General features: G+C 39.8%; 1 protein-coding gene across 1 annotated transcript in view; it reads right to left on the reverse strand.

Annotated features, from left to right (window-relative positions):
* Positions 1-1,315: 1,315 nt before the first annotated feature.
* LOC126194838 (uncharacterized) overlaps positions 1,316-18,290 on the reverse strand; it is a 74,509-nt gene continuing 57,534 nt past the window's right edge. Inside the window, exons 4-6 of the mRNA XM_049933173.1 lie at positions 15,944-16,005; positions 9,462-9,508; positions 1,316-2,154 (exon numbers count right to left, since the gene is read on the reverse strand). Coding sequence (XP_049789130.1) covers positions 1,949-2,154; positions 9,462-9,508; positions 15,944-16,005 — 315 coding nt within the window. The 3' untranslated portion in view covers positions 1,316-1,948. The remainder of the gene's footprint in view (positions 2,155-9,461; positions 9,509-15,943; positions 16,006-18,290) is intronic.

Consider the following 18,290-nt stretch of genomic DNA (forward strand, 5'->3'; position numbering starts at 1 on the left):
GAGGTTGGAGGATCCCCCAGTATGTAATCCAGACCAGACCATTCAAAGGCCACTGCTGAATGTGGAGCTCTATATCACACAACCCCATGTTCTTGTGCTAACCTAATAACATCGTGAGTTACAACTGCAGTGGGCACAGCATCACTGTAGATCAATAGAAATGTATTGTCCGTGGAATGAACCACATTTCCTGTTACACCAGGTCGATGGCTGAGTCCTTACACCCCATAGTCCGGGTGGACGGCTGCTTGAAATGTGCACCGCGCCACAGGTTCAAGCCAGTGAGGGCAGAATTGTGCTATAAGGTGTATAGAGTTGGGCTCCTATGGGACGTATGGTAGTACTCAAACATACCATGACAGCAGTGAACCATGTGAACATGACTGCTGACCATCCGCATCTCTTCATGGTTGAAGTCTTCTCTGATGACAATGACATCTTCCAGCAGATAACTTTCCACGACACAAGGCCAGAATCATGCTGCAGCTGTTTGAGGAAATCACACTGGTATCTTCGTCAGAAAATGCCCAATCCGTACCCACTGGAACACATATTAGGTGCCGATTTTGTGCCCACAAACCACCACCTCACGATTTGTGGGAATTTAGTGCTCTGTCAGTGGACATCTGGTGTGACGTACTTTTAGAAAGCTATCAAGGACTTGTAGAATCCATGCCAAGCAGATTCACTGCTGTGCTGTATTTGGAAAGTGGACTAACATGCTATTAAACAGGGTATCATAATGTTATGGCTCATCAGTGTAAATTAAATCAGGTGCAACAGTAATTTGAAAAAGCAGTTTTAAATGTCTATTTCTTCAACCTTTAATTACACAACTTGAAGGACAGTTCATGGGAAGCACAACATACCTGGTGCAACCAGTAATCAAAACAAGATTTGAATGAAGTAGATATGGGCACAATACCACTGGTCGATATATATTATATCCATATCAACTACTGCAGGTTATCATGGAAAAAGGAGAAGCAATCAGACAAGTTGTCAAAAGCAAATTTTAAACAAAAAATAATGTTAACCTTGCAATGGTGATTACCATTTCATGAATGGTACTGAATGCTGTTTATGTCAGTTTGCCACGAGCACAAACAGTAGAACCAATCTTGGAATTCATTCACAGCTGTGTTACAAATTTATGTCATGTTTGCCACAAGTGCAGATAGTGGAACCAATCTTGGAATTCATTCACAGCTGTGTTACAAATTAGTGTCTTTACTGTGCTGTATTCTTCGAAGTAAATGGACTTTTCCAAATTGCACTAACACATCACAGAAAATTTAGAAGATGAACTATAGTCTGCTTACTAGTCAGGCTACTTTTTTTAATATATAAAAGCGACTGGGTACAAGATGCCTACATTATACACTCATATGGTGTGGTTATGGTACTCAGGCCACACCTTAATTTATACTAACCCTTCTCCTCTTCCTACCTTCTGTTTTCATCCCTTTCTGATTCCAGGGCTTGCCATGTTAATTCTTAACTGCCTCCATTTACACACACTTTGTCTGTTTGTGACTACTTGCCTAGCAAATTTTGTTAATTTTATTCACTTTCAAATGCTTTTTCCATCACTTCCACAACTTCAAAGCTCCTATTTTGTCTCTCACGTTTTATTGTCAGTTCTTCTCTCCCAACATTTTTTTCTTTTTTTTTTTCCATACCTCTGACAAAGGTTAAGAAGACTGATGTAGTACTCTCTATATTCCATCTTTTTAAAGTTTCACTCCTTTTTCGCTTCACTCCTACGGAAAAATCTTCTAATGGTGAAAGCGTCAAGTTCATGTCAGCTTTTTTTCATTTTACTATCAGTCCTATATTGATTTTCAGACTCTCCACATCTTATCTTTGGAGCAAAGGATAAATATTAAGTGTGAATTGTTTTGCCCTGTGCAGAATATATCCCTTGCCATAGAACACTGCAAAATGCTCACATTTGGCGAAGGCCATACTTCGCTGAATAAAACCCATATTTTGCCGTATATCGCTGATGCTGAAATGCCACCATGTAACTGCGTATCTTATGGATACCAGCTGGGCCCAGGAGCCGTTGGGCTCGCCTACGGGCCTGAACAGCCGCCAATTTTGAGTCTGCTGCACGCAAATTTAGTTCTTGAATTGTTCTTCTCGCCATGTCTGAAATACAAAACAGTAACATGTAACAAGCGTCATTTGTTCAGAGTGCTGTACAAAAAAAAAAAAAAAAAAACTTAAGAGGACTAGATAAACATTTAAAACACAGTTAGTTTCAATGGAAGTTATAGACTGACTGAAAACTGATGCCAGGCAAACGTTGCAATATCTTATATTACTATAGGTTCACACTGGGACAGTGATCACAAATAGAAAGAATCAAACGAATGTAAAAGCTATCTCTTGGAAATATACCACACGCACTGTATGGTATTAGAGAAAGTCAAGCAAAACACACATCATCAACTCAGCACAGTCATTAAGGAGTGAGTCAAACTGAAGAACTGTCATGAAACTTCCTGGCAGATTAAAACTGTGTGCCCGACCGAGACTCGAACTCGGGACCTTTGCCTTTCGCGGGCAAGTGCTCTACCAACTGAGCTACCGAAGCACGACTCACGCCCGGTACTCACAGCTTTACTTCTGCCAGTACCTCGTCTCCTACCTTCCAAACTTTACAGAAGCTCTCCTGCGAACCTTGCAGAACTAGCACTCCTGAAAGAAAGGATATTGCGGAGACATGGCTTAGCCACAGCCTGGGGGATGTTTCCAGAATGAGATTTTCACTCTGCAGCGGAGTGTGCGCTGATATGAAACTTCCTGGCAGATTAAAACTGTGTGCCCGACTGCCTGAAGAACTGTCAATTTCATTTCTACATGTGTAGAAATGTAGAATACATAAAGCTATTTGGTTAGGATTTAATGCCCCTTTGGCACAAAGATCAGCAATGACACTGTGTTAGCTTAGTTTTATTAGTAAATGAATTATCTTTCAATTATGTTGTGCAAAATTAAAAACAAATAACAAAAAGAATTTCACAAAATTGAGGGATACAAAATGAAATTGCTTCCAATTTTAGTTGTCAGCGTCTCTGATGGAACAAATAAATAATAAAATTATTGCTGAAATGGGTACTCTGTTCCACTAAATGGACTGCCACTCTAGCCAGAGTTGCTGGAGGTAACCGCCATGTGTTTGTGATGTATGTTTGCTTGTGTAAATGTGTGTGCATTTCTCTTTTCTGAAGAAGGCTTTGGCTGAAAGATTATGTGTAACAGTCCTTTCATTGTGTCTGTCTCCAACTCAATGTATCACCTTTATGCTGAGTAACAATCCATCCTTTACATAATATTGTTGATACTCCAACCTGGACTTTCAACTGTTCACTTACTTTTATGTAATAAAGAATGATCTCGCCTGGTTTCCAATCAGGAGATTTATGATAAACAGAAGTTAATGGTATCTTGAGAACTCTTGCAACAATAAACAAATAACAAAACCTTTCAAGGTGAAGTGATTTCAAGAGACTACAAACAACAAATGTAGTGCTGCTACGAAAATCCAATAATTAAGAGGCAGATGATGCACATTGTTTATTTATAAAACATCATTTACCATACGTGAATAGCATCATACATTTTCAGTGTTTGCTTCACCACGTAAGAACTAGATTTCTTTTGATACAACTGAACATAGTATACTATCACAATTACTTGAAACTGCACAAGATTTCTTCACATACCACATTTTCCACAATTATTTCTGACAACTATAAAGGCTTTACATAATTAATTTATACTGTCACAGTGTGATAACTCCCCATAGTCAGAGCATCAGTTATTGTGAAACAGCAACTGCATTGTGGCAACTGATGTGTCCCCTCCACAATGAGTGCAAGACCCACGTCACTCGCCCAACTTATATTTTTAATAGACAACCATGCAGTTTGCATATGATTTTACCGAATCATTCTGAATATTTATAGTTATCTTCAACCAGAGTAACCAAGTGGGGCAAGTGGTTATTAAATGTTGCATTTCATGCAAATAGCAAATTTTTAGTAGATGAAAATAATTCAGTTAACTTCGGTTTCTGTTACTGAGCCACAAAGAGGGAATGGCCAAGTCGGGGCGGTTTATAGCGGCCTCCAGAGGTGGCCCAAGAGAAAGCTAGTGGACATGCTACCCCCGACAGTGAGCAGTCATTACCTTTGTACAGGATGGGGGTGGGGTGGCGCCCTCATCCCGTACTGTAAAACTCAAAGCTGCAATTTCTCCACTACGTGGAAAGCTGCCCAGACTCAATTTTTTGCGGCCAAGGTGTCGTATCAACACAAAAGACGGGTCTGGCACCACTACGGGCCGTGTTGGTGAGGTGCATTCCTTATAAATCTCCTACACTACTGCACTTGGCATGGGACTCTGAAGAAGCATTTCGGTGGTTCTGTTAGCAACGCAGAAGCCTCGAGAAAGTTTCAACTTAAAATTCCTCCCAGAAGCCACCCATTGGCTCAAACTGTGTGACGTGGGGCGATGATTCCCACACACACAATGTCTGGAGGGAAGACAGGGGATTGGTGGAAATTTTGTTGCAAGAAGACGATTGAGCAGCCGCTGGTGCTGGGTAGGAGAAACTTAGGGTAAGCTTGTTCTTAGAAACGGGATTCACGTTCTGACTTCTTTAGTGAGCAGTCACTGCACTTCGTATTATCCGCTACGGAGTATGGAGGTAGTAATTTTACCCAAGAAAATGTGTCTACCATAATTGTGCATCATCGCAGTTGCAGCTCCGTCGGTCACCTACATAGCAACTCATCAAGCAATGCAGACAAATGATTGCAGCACCGGGTACAGCTGCAGTTTTTACTGGTAAATATAGGCAGCACTGGCATACTTTGATCAGCACTGCTCCATCTTGCTAGAGGGATCGCCACTTTATGTCTTTTTTATTTATTTATTTATTTTTTTAGACTAGTGACAGGATACACATAGAATTTAGTGCAGTACATCTGGATAAGGAGAATGCCAGCCATCACAGAAGCTATTTTAATGTTTACTGTGTAGATTTTAACTGTTCTCTTCTTACCACTTAATAACAATCAAATTAATTTGTGTCTGCTGAACTGAATAAATTAAATAATTATTCTGGTACTCACAACAATAACTTGTTCAGAAAATCCGTTCCTTGGCTACCACCAATCATTAATTTTGGAGGGTTATAAAAAAAAGGATATAGATTTACATAATCTTATATGAGGAACCTGGTCATACTCAAGTTAGTTGCTTAGCAGAGTGAACATAGCAATGTTGTCAGAGCGTGTTGTGCAATTAAATATGCCCCTCTCTTGGGTTAATTCTTTGAATTTCGACTGTAAATTGTACTCACTTGCACAATAAATTGTAACTTTCTTGTGATGATTCAGCAGCCAGTTCCCACTACCATCCATGAAACTTATTATATAAAACTCCATTTGCAGGATTTCCATTCCTGGTTCAGAACAATCAGGGCTGTTCACATAACTGCAGTGATGTACGAGTGGTATCACTCTGATTGTCAGTAATGTATTTTTCGGAGCCCCACAGGATAAAGACTGGTTATGAAAGTTACATTAATTTCTATTACTGACGTAAAAGATACGAAAATAAATGTGAGACTCATGTACTTCAAGAGAGGTAGTTCCATTTATTGGTAGGGTTCTATGTATATATAACAAGGTAGACATAAAATAGTCATATATAATGAGTTCTATACTTGTAGCAATATAATCACAGAAGCTTTTAGTTACAAAATAGACTGGAGTACCATCTATACACACACACGCGCACGCACGCACGCACGCACGCGCACACACACACACACACACACACACACACACACACACACACACACAAAATAATACCACACACTACTTCACTACGTGAAGTTAAATTTTTGTATGATGTCAGCAAAATTAAACACTTTTGATATGTTCTTTGGAACCTGTATACAGATGGGTGACATCATCCAAATGGTGTAATGTTTCATCAAGCTGCCTACTTTACATCTTGTAGCAGCCCCGAAGGCTGGTTTATCTTTTGCTGGTTACCATCTTATATACAGCCTTCCTTCTACTGTCAAGCACTGTCCCCTGGTACCTGGGTGCACCTATGCTGGCACATTTCTTCAAAGGAGGCACGCGGATGAGAGGTGCACACAATGGAACACAATTCATGATCCTCAGGATCCATGACACCACTGTGGGGGTCAGGATGCTGCTAATCGAAAGGAGGTATGTCCATGTGGTGTGATCTCATCTACTCAGTTGGCATGGCATCAAGAGATCTTCTCAAAGATTGTCGTCATACTTTGAGTACACTGATGGTAGTATACCCTGCCTTACTTAATTGGATGTCTTTATTTTCAGCTCATAAGGTAGTCAGATATTTACAGATTATTTTAAACTGTAATTCCAAAATGAACTGGTCTGTTTTAATAACTTCTTCTTGTCATAATTCAAACTATGTCCTTTGGAGATACTGTGCTCTGCAGCAGCTGACAGCGTCAGTTATTCCTCATCTGTGTACCACTTCTGTTCACACATCTTTCCTGAACCATCTGGTTGGTATGACCTACGTACATTATCCCAAACTAGCACAGGATGTAGTAGATTCCTGGTTTCTGGAGTTCTAGGTTATCCTCAACAGACCATGACAAAGCTTTCTTCTTGGGTGGTGGATGAGATGCACATTTGACGTTATGTTACCTGAGTATTCTTCCAATTTTCACATATATTTTAAATTGATGCAAGGGATAAAATGTAGATGCAGTAGGTTTCTCTTCTTCCTCCGCAAGTTGTGGCCTGGGCTCCTCCAGTTTTATGACAAACTTAACCTGGCAGTGATTGTCTGCAGGTGCTGCAACTCTGCTGCCAAACACATTCAGTTGGAGATTTCTCAAGTCCTGTGCACTACTGTGCCAACGAACCTCCTTGTTGTGAAGGATCATGACAGCATTCAAGTATATTTGTATGTGTTGATTTGCAGTAAACACTGTCCTAGTGTGCCATCTAGCCTTTGCTTGAACAGAAGTTGGTTTTTCTCTTCTCTCTCCACTGTGAAACTGATGTTTCAGTGCAGTGAGTTCAAATGCGCTACAAGTGTTGCAGATGCCATCATCTAGATCACAAACACATCATCTATATACTGGAAAAAAACAAGTTGATTTGCGCACCGTTGACTAAAGAGCTGCTTCTTCCAATGCCTTCAAACATATTGGCTACCACCGGTCCTAGTGTGCCATTCCATCCATCTATTTGTAGAAATTTCCATCCCACAGGTTTTAGCCTTCTGCGAGGAAAAGTTCAAAGAGTTTCACTTGCAAAAGTTCTAAATCCTCTCCTACAAGGTTAAGATATGTATCTCAGAGGTGCCCCAGTAAAGAGTGAAAGAACATCAAGGCTCACCATGAGGTCTTCCTGGATAACCCTAGTGCCATTAGATATAAACATGGAGACTATTTCCACTACAACATTTCTCAAATGGTAAAGCATTATCAAGACAAATGGAATACCACCATGTTGTCCAACTACTGCTGGTCCTTACAAAGTGACATTTGTGAGGCAAAGTAATGCAGGAAATCAGGAAAACAATATTAGAGGCATGATCGTTTTATTTATTCTTATGTTCCTTATTTCTTTTTTTATTCTTTTGTGTACTCACAGGTGGTTCAGGTGGTTGGTCAGTTGCATTTTTTTTTTTTCAATTTTTTTGTGACAACGATCAAGCTAAGTACCAATGATTGATGTAAATTTCTTTAAGCACTCTTGCTTGCACTATACCTTTATTGCTTTTTGATGCAATATTTTTATCATCTGCAAACAAAACCAACTTGACATCTGGTACAGCTGGTAATGTTACTGGTTTTTAGACTAGTGACATGGCTCAGTCACATTAATGTGACCACCGCCTATGTTTGACATCAATGTTCCATGACTTCTCATAGCAGGTGGCAGCACTAGCAATTGAGGAGGGTTTATAGAGGATATTGGAGGATGCACAAAACAGTGCAGTCATTGCCATAATGTGGAAATGGAGCAATTTACCTGAAATCCAAAAGGGCAAATTACTGGCTTTCAGGCCAAGGGCGGATGCATTTACAAAATGGCTAAGTTTGTAAACTTTTCATGTGCCGCTGTCGCTAAAGTATAACGTATATGGCAAAATGGTGCTACCCAAAATTGGAGCAAGTGCAAAACTATGGTACACCGCAGGCCATAGATGACAAGGGTGAACAACAGCTGTAGAGATGTGTACGAGCAAATAGATGAGCAACTGTTGGAAAATTGATACCCCAGATAAAACAAGGGGCTACCAACAGCGTCTTCTAAATGACCGTACAGTGAATGTTGCTGCAGTGGGCCTCTGCAACAAACGCCTCATTCATAAACACATATTGTGCTGTTATTGGTGACAAAGGCAGAATTCACATGCCAAAACCGCAACTGGATGTCCAATGAGTGGCAACAGATGGCCTTTTCTAGATGAATCATGTTTTATGTTCCATCCAATTGAAAGCAAACACCCTGCGACAATCATCAGAAGGGTCTAGTAGGCTAGAGGAGTGAGCATTATGGTCCAGGGAACATTTCATGGCACTTCCTGGGTGATCTTGTCACACTGGAAGTCACAATGCACCAACACAAGTATGAATCTATCCTTGGGGATCATATTCACCACTAAACGCAGGACAATGCAATATGCCCCACAGCTCCAGTGTACAAGCACAGTTCGAAGAGCACCTGAATGAGTTTACCGTACTCACCTGGCCACTAAAATCCCTGAAACCCAATCAAGAATCTGTGGAACCACCTCAATAGGGCTGTACACATCATGGATCCTCAACTGAGAAACCTAGCACAGTTGCCCATGGTACTGGAGTCGGCATGACTCGAGATCCATGTCTATACCTTCCAGAGTCCCACTGACTTTCTTCCTCCATGTCGCGCAGCAATCTGTGCCGCAAAAGGTGGTTATTCAGGCTTTTGAAACGTGGTCAAATAAACGAGATTGGACGGTGTAATACGGTACCTAGTCATTCTTGACATTTTTTATGTAAGCCCTAGAGGGATAATTTGTCTCTATCTTCAATAGTCTAACAATTCAGGTTTTTAAACATTACTATGATAATCTCCCATAGTTTAAACAAACCTGTGATCAATAATGCTACCATTATTTGTATATGTATAATATCCGTTACTGCTGGTCGATACACAATATTCTAGTATGGGTTACATGAGTATTTTCTAAGCAATTTTATTTGTGGACTCATTGCATTTTCCCAGTATTTTACAATGAACTGATGTCAGACACCTGCTTCGCCTATGACTGACCCCATTTTATTTAAATATTTCATGTCTAGTGGCTGGTTGCAGAATCATATGTGCTTTAAATATCATCAAAGCTTGCAGAGAGAGAACTGAAAGCAGACCTACCAGATGACCAAGATTGATCATGGCTGCTGTATGGCTCCATATGCATCCTGAAATAAAGAGAAAAAAATTATTACATGGTAAGAGCATAAGTGTGTTGGCCAAGCAAGAAAGTCTTTATTTATAAAGCAAAAGTATTACACACAATACTAACTTTAGGGGGCTTCTGATAGGCACATTAAATTTAATGTACCTTTTGCACTGAAAACAGTCTACCTTTCTTTTCATTTTTTGTCATAGGTCTCAGGGATAACAGAGATGGGGGGGGGGGGGGGGGGGGAGATTGCAGGGAGGGGTGTAAAATGGATTTTGTCTGAAACTTTAGTAAGTTCTCATCCTTATCGAAAAGCATGTCCAGCTTTTTTGGTAACTCAACATTAACTGTTTATGAATGATTGTTCAGACAGAGATGTGGTGAAGAAAGGAGGGTAGGGAGAGTGAACGATTGTGGCAGTAGGGAGAGGGGAGATATATGTTGGAAGAAGGAGCAATAGTTGGAAGGCAGGAGTAACAGTAGATTCCTCTTATCAGCAGCAGCAAAATGTTTATTAATAAGAGGACTGGAGAGGAAAATTGTGGCTCAGGGAAGGTGGGTAAGTAGTTGAGATCAGAAACAGAGCAAGTATGAGCCCAGTGATGAGGGTTACACACACTCTTCTGTCTAAGCTATATTGGCATCCTTCATTCCCATGACCTTTCTGTGAATACAATGAGTCTGAGAATGGTGGCACTACAGCCACTTTTTACTCTTCAACTGTTCCCTGTTACTGAAGCATGTAAGAATGGAAGACCAACATTGACTTAGTATGGAAGTAGAATGCACGATCTTGCTATTGTATTGTAGCATGAATGAGCAAAAATGGCTGACTACTGGGATCAGATGGCACAAGAACAAAGCTGTTTTTTGTGAGACTGTGATGGATTTAAGACAAAAATTACAGTGGTGCAGTGTATACAATTGCAAATTTGTTTCGTAAGAGGAAGACCAAGCTTTGGCCAATGCAAAAAGATTGTATTCTTGTTCATGTGAGTGTAATGAGTCTGAGAATGGTGGCACTACAGCAACTCCTTACTCTTCAACTCTTCCCTATTACTGAAGCATGGAAGAGTGTAAAACTAGCATTGACTTAGTATGGAAGTTGATGCATGATCTCGCTATTGCAGTGTAGCACTGACTCAACAAAAATGGCTGACCACTGGGATCAGATGGCAAAAAATGACACTGTCTTTTGTGAGACTATGGTGGATGTAAGACAAAAGTTAAAGTGATGCAGTGTATACAACTGCAAATTTGTTTCATAAGAGGAAGATCAAGATTCGTCCACAGCAAAAAGATTGTATTCTTGTTCATTTCACTTCCACTGTGAGATAACATATGTGTCTCAACAAACAAAAATAGGGCCAAGGGCAATGTCATTGTTATGTCCTTGTGACCAAAACATGTGCTATTTGTGATTCAGTAGCACACGTGAGCTGCAAAGATCATTCAGTATGATTCATGGCTCAGGTTTCAAAAACATAGCACTCATACCTGTAGCAATTGAAGTGAGATGTGAAGGCTACAGTACCTCATCTGGCAATCTATACCCATAAGCAACTATCCTGGAACCCGGTACCAACTGCAGGTTGTCTATTTACAAGGGTCACTCCAAAAGAAATGCACACTATTTTTTTAAAAATCCATCTTTTATTCGACATATTTGAAAGTTTAACAGTGTGTAGATACCTCCTTTAGGAACAATATTTTCATTTCTCCACATAATTTCCATCCCTCTCAACTGCCTTATGCCATCTTGGAACCAGCGCTTTTATACCCGCACGGTAAAATTCTGGACCAACCTGTTGGAGCCACTGTGTGGCAGCGTGCACAAGGGAGTCATCATCTTCAAACCTCGTTCCATGAAGAGTCTTTCAGTTTCCCAAAGACATGATAGTCACACAGAGCCAGGTCAGGACTGCAAGGTGGGAGTTTCGGTGTTGTCCATCCGAGTTTTGTGATCGCTTCCATGGTCTTTTGACTGACATGTGGCCGTGCATTGTCGTGCAACAGCAAAACATCCTGCTTTTGACGATGTGGTCAATCATGACTCAGTCGAGCTTTAAGTTTCTTCAGTGTCGTCACATATCCGTCAGAATTTATCGTGGTTCCACTTGGCATGATGTCCACAAGCAAGAGTCCTTCGAAATCGAAAAACACCATAGCCATAACTTTTCCAGCAGAAGGTGTGGCTTTGAATTTTTTTTCTTGGGTGAATTTGCATGATGCCACTCCATTGATTGCCTCTTCATCTCTGGTGAAAAATGGAGCCATGTTTCATCACCTGTCACAATTCTTCCAAGAAATTCATCTCCACCATTCTCGCACTGTTCCAAAAGTTCGTTGCATACCGTTTTTCTTGTTTCTTTGTGAGCCACTGTCAACATCCTGGGAACCCTCCTGGCACAAACCCTTTTTAATGCCAACACTTTCAGTATTCTGCAAACACTTCCTTCCCCTATCTCAACGTAGTGTGACAATTCATTCACTGTGATGCATCTGTCAGCAGTCACCAATTCATTAACTCTCTGCACATTGTCTGGAGTGTGTGCAGTATGGGGCCTGCCGCTGCGAGGACAATCCTCAATATTGCCTTGCCCGCTTTCATCACATAACCTGCTTGCCAACATGCTAACTGCACTGCGATCGACAGCAGCATCTCCATACAACTTTATCAACCTCTTGTGGATGTTTCCCACTGTCTCGTTTTCACAGCACAGGAATTCTATGACAGCGTGTTGCTTCTGACAAACGTCAAGTGTAGCAGCCACCTTGAAGACATGCTGTGATGGCGCCACCCACGGGAACAGGTTGAACTAAGTTTGAAAACAAGCAGGAAGGATGTATCTACACACTGTAAAACTTTCACAAATGCAGAATGAAAACTGTATTTTTACAAAAATAGTGTGCATTTCTTTTGGAGTGACCCTCATAATAGCTTCCAGGGGCAACAAAAATCTGATTTTCAGCATTTTGCCTAATTAATGATACAATTTAAAAACTCAAGATGCTGTCATAATATTTTCATTTAGAGGTACAATCCTATATCAAAAGCTTAACACAGTAAGACAAATACTACAGTTAGAGACTGTGCATCTGTCTTGAGGCAGTGTAGCTGACGGCTTGCAAATACGTGTAATTTATTTATCCAGTATTTGAGAATGAGAGCACATGTTGACTTCCAACAGAATTGACACATAATTTCAAACCTTTACGAAACTTTTTCTCACTGATATCCCACAAAATTGTGAATGGAAAAACATTTATTGCTTACTACATTTTTGCTGTCCATGCAGTAAAATTTCAGCGTCAGCCATGACGACTGATGCCTACCAACTCTGTTTGGAACACTATTCACAGACAGTATCCACATATACCAATGAACATACCTGTACAATTGTATAACTTATCATTCAGGATAATATGAAGTCATAAACATTAGGATGAGTTAAAAACCTGTTTTTGGTTAAAAAGGAGTGCAAATTATCCAGATCACATTCAGCCATTGTTTCATGAGAGCATTTAGCAACCTCCAACAAATTTTAAACATCATTTCAAAACTTTTCTACACATTTTCTTGCTTACACGCTTAACACAAATATTTGCAAAGTAATCCGATGATTGAAGCTGTTTTATAGATGCAAAGTTGATTCTTCAATGAATTAGGATTTACTGATGGTTAAGAATAGAATGATTTCCATTGCACACACTATTGAAAATGTGTTGGTACTGTCATGCCTCCCGCCATCTTTTTAACAAAAAGGTGCTTAATAGCAGAAGTCAAAGATAAATAAATAAATGATATTAAGTGGTCATCTAAGTGCTATTAACTTTGGATCTGTCCCTGGAACTCACTCAAAATGCAAGAAAAAGTTGTTGTTAAGTGAATTTAAAACCACTTCATGAACACAAGTACCAATGGTAGTAATCAACCATATTTTGCCTCATGGATAAATTGTGGGGCCTCGTAGCATTACCAGGGTGCACACCAATTAAGAGTCAAATGGGGGGAGGGGGGGGGGGAGACTGGCTAGTATCACACAGGTGATCTACACTTCTGCTGGTTATCAGGCATCACATCTAACACAGTGCTAAATATGTGACAACAATTTTGCGGAACAATTAAAAAGTGGATTTTAAATGTCAAACCCAGATAACTTTATTTGCAGAGATTACATCAAAATGTCATCATTACAATTCACAGATATGATGCAATGCACAAGCATTGTTTAAATGATTCTACACATCCTCCCCATCCTGGTCTATCTCTGGACATATGACCATGTGGAACAGGTCTAGTGATGTGCCTTCCATCCGCAGTCGCAATGATTGCTGTGTGCAGGATTCCGTCTCTGCCTTCTTGCCTACTTATGGATCCTGTACTCTAGCCCTCTTCTACAGGTGCTGTAGAGGAACTACTACTTGTAGGAGTACTACATCACCAACTCGGATTCTCACTGCTCCGTTTTGGCATTTAACTTGGTGAAAGTTATGAGGGTTGAATGAAAAGTAATGCCTACAGCTTCGTTAATTGGGTTTGGATGGGAATATTTTAATGAATCGAATGCAGAAATAATCCTTAGAATGTGATCTTTAATTACCAATATTCACTTTTCCACATAATCACCAGCCAATTGGATATATTTCTGCCAACGATGAACAAGTTTTGTGAAGCCGTCACGGAAGAAGTCGACACTCTGTTTCTGCAACCACAGTCTCACAGTTCTCTCAACATCTTCATCAGAAGCATAATGACGTCCCTGCAGATCGTTTTTCATTATCAGGAACAGATGGAAGTAAGACGGTGCTAAATCTGTACTGTATAGAGGATGCCTTACAGTGGAGAGATTCAGCCTCTGAAGTTGGAGAGATTCAGCCTCTGAAGTTCTGCTGTGGTGGCACGTGAAGTGTGTGGTTTGGCATTGTCATGCTGCAGTAAAACATTTCCCTTTTCCTTTTGGACCCTTGGTGGCTGTCAGAGTTCGCTGCATTGTGATGTAACCATCTGAATTTATTGTTGTTCCACGACCAAGGATATCAACATGGGTAACACCAGCTGCGCCCCAGAACATATAATTTGCAAACCATTACTCATCTTTAATGCCTCCCCCCCTAGAACCCATGGACTTTCGTCACAATCAGGTGACTTTCATGCATCAGGGATACAGACAGCCATGCTGCTGGTTCATTCTCCTGGACAAAATACACACAAGACAAAACAGTTGCTTATTCGGATCTCCAAGCAGAGATAACCCATCAGCATGTCATCAGTGGCAAAAATAGGCATTCTACAGAACAGAGCATTAAGTATTACATACCTTAATCATGCAACTATGTTGAAGAATTTTGAAATGAGAAATAAACAGGTGGAGTTGAGATATCATAGGTGTTAGTGAAGTGTGATGGTAGGAAGAACAAGATTTCTCGTCAAATGAGTAGAAAGTTCTCATCAAAAAAACAAATACGGATTACGCAGCAACTGGCCTAATAATGAATAACAAATAGGAATGCCAGTGAACTACTTTTAACAGCATAGTGAACACATTATTGCAGCCAAGATAGTCACAAAATCAAGACTCACCACAGCATAAGGAGGAATTGGCGTCGTAGTTGTGCAGATGATAAGGAGACAGAGAAATCACATGATGAGATAGAAGCAACTATTCAGTTCATTAAGGACTGTCAAAAAACTATAGCACTAGTGGCTGCTGTTACATCCACTCAGCAATCGACTATATTTTCTCCCTACAAGTTCAATTATTTCGCAAGCATGTTGTTGTGAAATCAAGTGATTTATTATGCACACATCTAGTACTTTAGAATTATTAGGAGACAGGATCACTGACCAGTATTTATTACCAGGAGGTTAAATTCCAAGTACTGCTGACAACATAATTCAAAGCAGAAAAAGCTATACTTAACTTTTGGAACTGGTAAATAATTCATCCGGAAGGAAAGAGGAGGCAAGTTACTCAGACACCAGGTTGAAAGGGGCTGTCCTGTTGTGAGGATGGGGAAAGATAAACAATGAGATTAACAAACTGAGTCTAAAGTTCCTGAACACAGTAAGGAAAGATCACAGATGAGAATAAAGTAAGGAAAAGACAAAGATGCGGGTGCCCACACGAGGCTGTTTCATTAATAAGAGAAATATAATTCAGATGAGAGATAACACTGGTGACAATTTGCCTGAGAATAATGCTCTAAACCATGCTTCATTCTATTATTCAGCCACAAAGCTATAGCCTAAAAATAGCTGTTCAATACTGTTAGGTGGTATAATTTGTTTTCCTACATGCTGATACCCACCATTAAAGTATTAACGTAAAATCAGAGTATAATTATCAAGTACATTTGATTCTGGTTAGTAATCTACGTAGTGGCGATTTATTACAAATCTATAGATATATAAAACAATACCAAATTACAAACTATTTTTTTTCCTTACCTTCCTGTATGATTGTCCAAATAAGGCTCTGGTTTCAAGTCCAGTACAATTTCTTCATCCTCCTGCAAAATTACACAAAAATATGTCACAAAATAACTTACTTGATAATCAAGAGTGAGGCCCTGAACTATATGAAATAAAGAGTTTAGGCCTGTCTCTGTGATTCTTTCCATCCTTGACAGATTCAATTTCCAACAATGACTATTATCTTAACATGTCCGTAACAATTCCATCTTTTAGATACCTTGTTTCTTTATTGACACTTTTTCTTAGTGGCTCACTGAAGAATGTTTTCATTCTTTACTCGATCAATCCATTGCTACTCTAAACAGTTAACACTAAATTTCATAGGCTTCAACTTCAAAACATTTCATTCCTGTCTTCCCCATTGTCCATGTGTCAAGTTTTTTACTTTTACATGTTATGTTGGTGACAATGCCACTATTTTTAGTTGTGCTAGGCAACAAAAAGAAGTTGTGTTGCCTTACAAGGTAATGGAATGCAGTCTCAAGCCATAACACAAAGGAAGGAAATGCTGGACTCCGATTACACAAAAGTCTGGAGAGGAAGCTTTGAACTAAAATTTTGGTAGCGTATCAATAAATTACATAGTCAGAATTTTGTTGTAATTCAAATCAGTGTTAATAAGGGAATATACTGTTGAGAACCTGGTACATAAATAATAAGTCAACAGTATATTCCCTTATTAACACTGATTTGAATTACAACTAAATTCTGACTATGTAATTTATTGATACGCTACCAAAATTTTAGTTCAAAGCTTCCTCTCCAGACTTTTGTGTAATCAGAGTCCAGCATTTCCTTCCTTTGTGTTATGGCTTGAGACTGCATTCCATTACCTTGTAAGGCAACACAACTTCTTTTTGTTGCCTAGCATATGTATAAAGATGATATGACTTACCGAACGAAAGCGCTGGCAGGTCGATAGACACACAAACAAACACAAACACACACACAAAATTCAAGCTTTCACAACAAACTGTTGCCTCATCAGGAAAGAGGGAAGGAGGGGGAAAGACGAAAGGATATGGGTTTTAGGGGAGAGGGTAAGGAGTCATTCCAATCCCGGGAGCGGAAAGACTTACCTTAGGGGGAAAAAACGACGGGTATACACTCGCGCACACACACACATATCCATCCACACTGCTTGTGAGATGTCTGCTTGTGTCTGTATATGTGTGGATGGATATGTGTGTGTGCGCGAGTGTATACCCGTCGTTTTTTCCCCCTAAGGTAAGTCTTTCCACTCCCGGGATTGGAATGACTCCTTACCCTCTCCCCTAAAACCCATATCCTTTCGTCTTTCCCTCTCCTTCCCTCTTTCCTGATGAGGCAACAGTCTGTTGTGAAAGCTTGAATTTTGTGTGTGTGTTTGTGTGTCTATCGACCTGCCAGCGCTTTCGTTCGGTAAGTCACATCATCTTTGTTTATATATATATATATATATATATATATATATATATATATATATATATATATATATATATATATATATAAAAAGAAAGTGATGAGACTTACCAAACAAAAGCGCTGGCAGGTCGATATCGACCTGCCAGCGCTTTTGTTTGGTAACTCTCATCACTTTCTTTCTTTTTAGATATATTTTTTCCACGTGGAATTTTTCCCTCTGTTTATATATATATATATATATATATATATATATATATATATATATATATATATATATATACAAAGATGATGTGACTTACCAAATGAAAGTGCTGGCAGGTCGACAGACACACAAACAAACACAAACATACACACAAAATTCAAGCTTTCGCAACAAACTGTTGCCTCATCAGGAAAGAGGGAAGGAGAGGGAAAGACAAAAGGATGTGGGTTTTAAGGGAGAGGGTAAGGAGTCATTCCAATCCATCCACACATATACAGACACATGGATATGTGTGTGTGTGCGCGAGTGTATACCCGTCTTTTTCCCCCTAAGGTAAGTCTTGCCGCTCCCGGGATTGGAATGACTCCTTACCCTCTCCCTTAAAACCCAAATCCTTTCGTCTTTCCCTCTCCTTCCCTCTTTTCTGATGAGGCAACAGTTTGCTGCGAAAGCTTGAATCTTGTGTGTGTGTTTGTGTGTCTATCGACCTGCCAGCGCTTTCGTTCGGTAAGTCACATCATCTTTGTTTTTACATATATTTTTCCCACGTGGAATATATATACTTTAGAATTATTAGGAGACACGATCACTGACCAGTATTTACTACCAGGAGGTTAAATTCCAAGTACACGTCGATAGACACACAAACAAACACAAACATACGCACAAAATTCTAGCTTTCGCAACCAACGGTTGCCTCGTCAGGAAAGAGGG

Source organism: Schistocerca nitens, chromosome 7, assembly GCF_023898315.1.
Source record: "Schistocerca nitens isolate TAMUIC-IGC-003100 chromosome 7, iqSchNite1.1, whole genome shotgun sequence".
NCBI lineage: Eukaryota > Metazoa > Arthropoda > Insecta > Orthoptera > Acrididae > Schistocerca > Schistocerca nitens.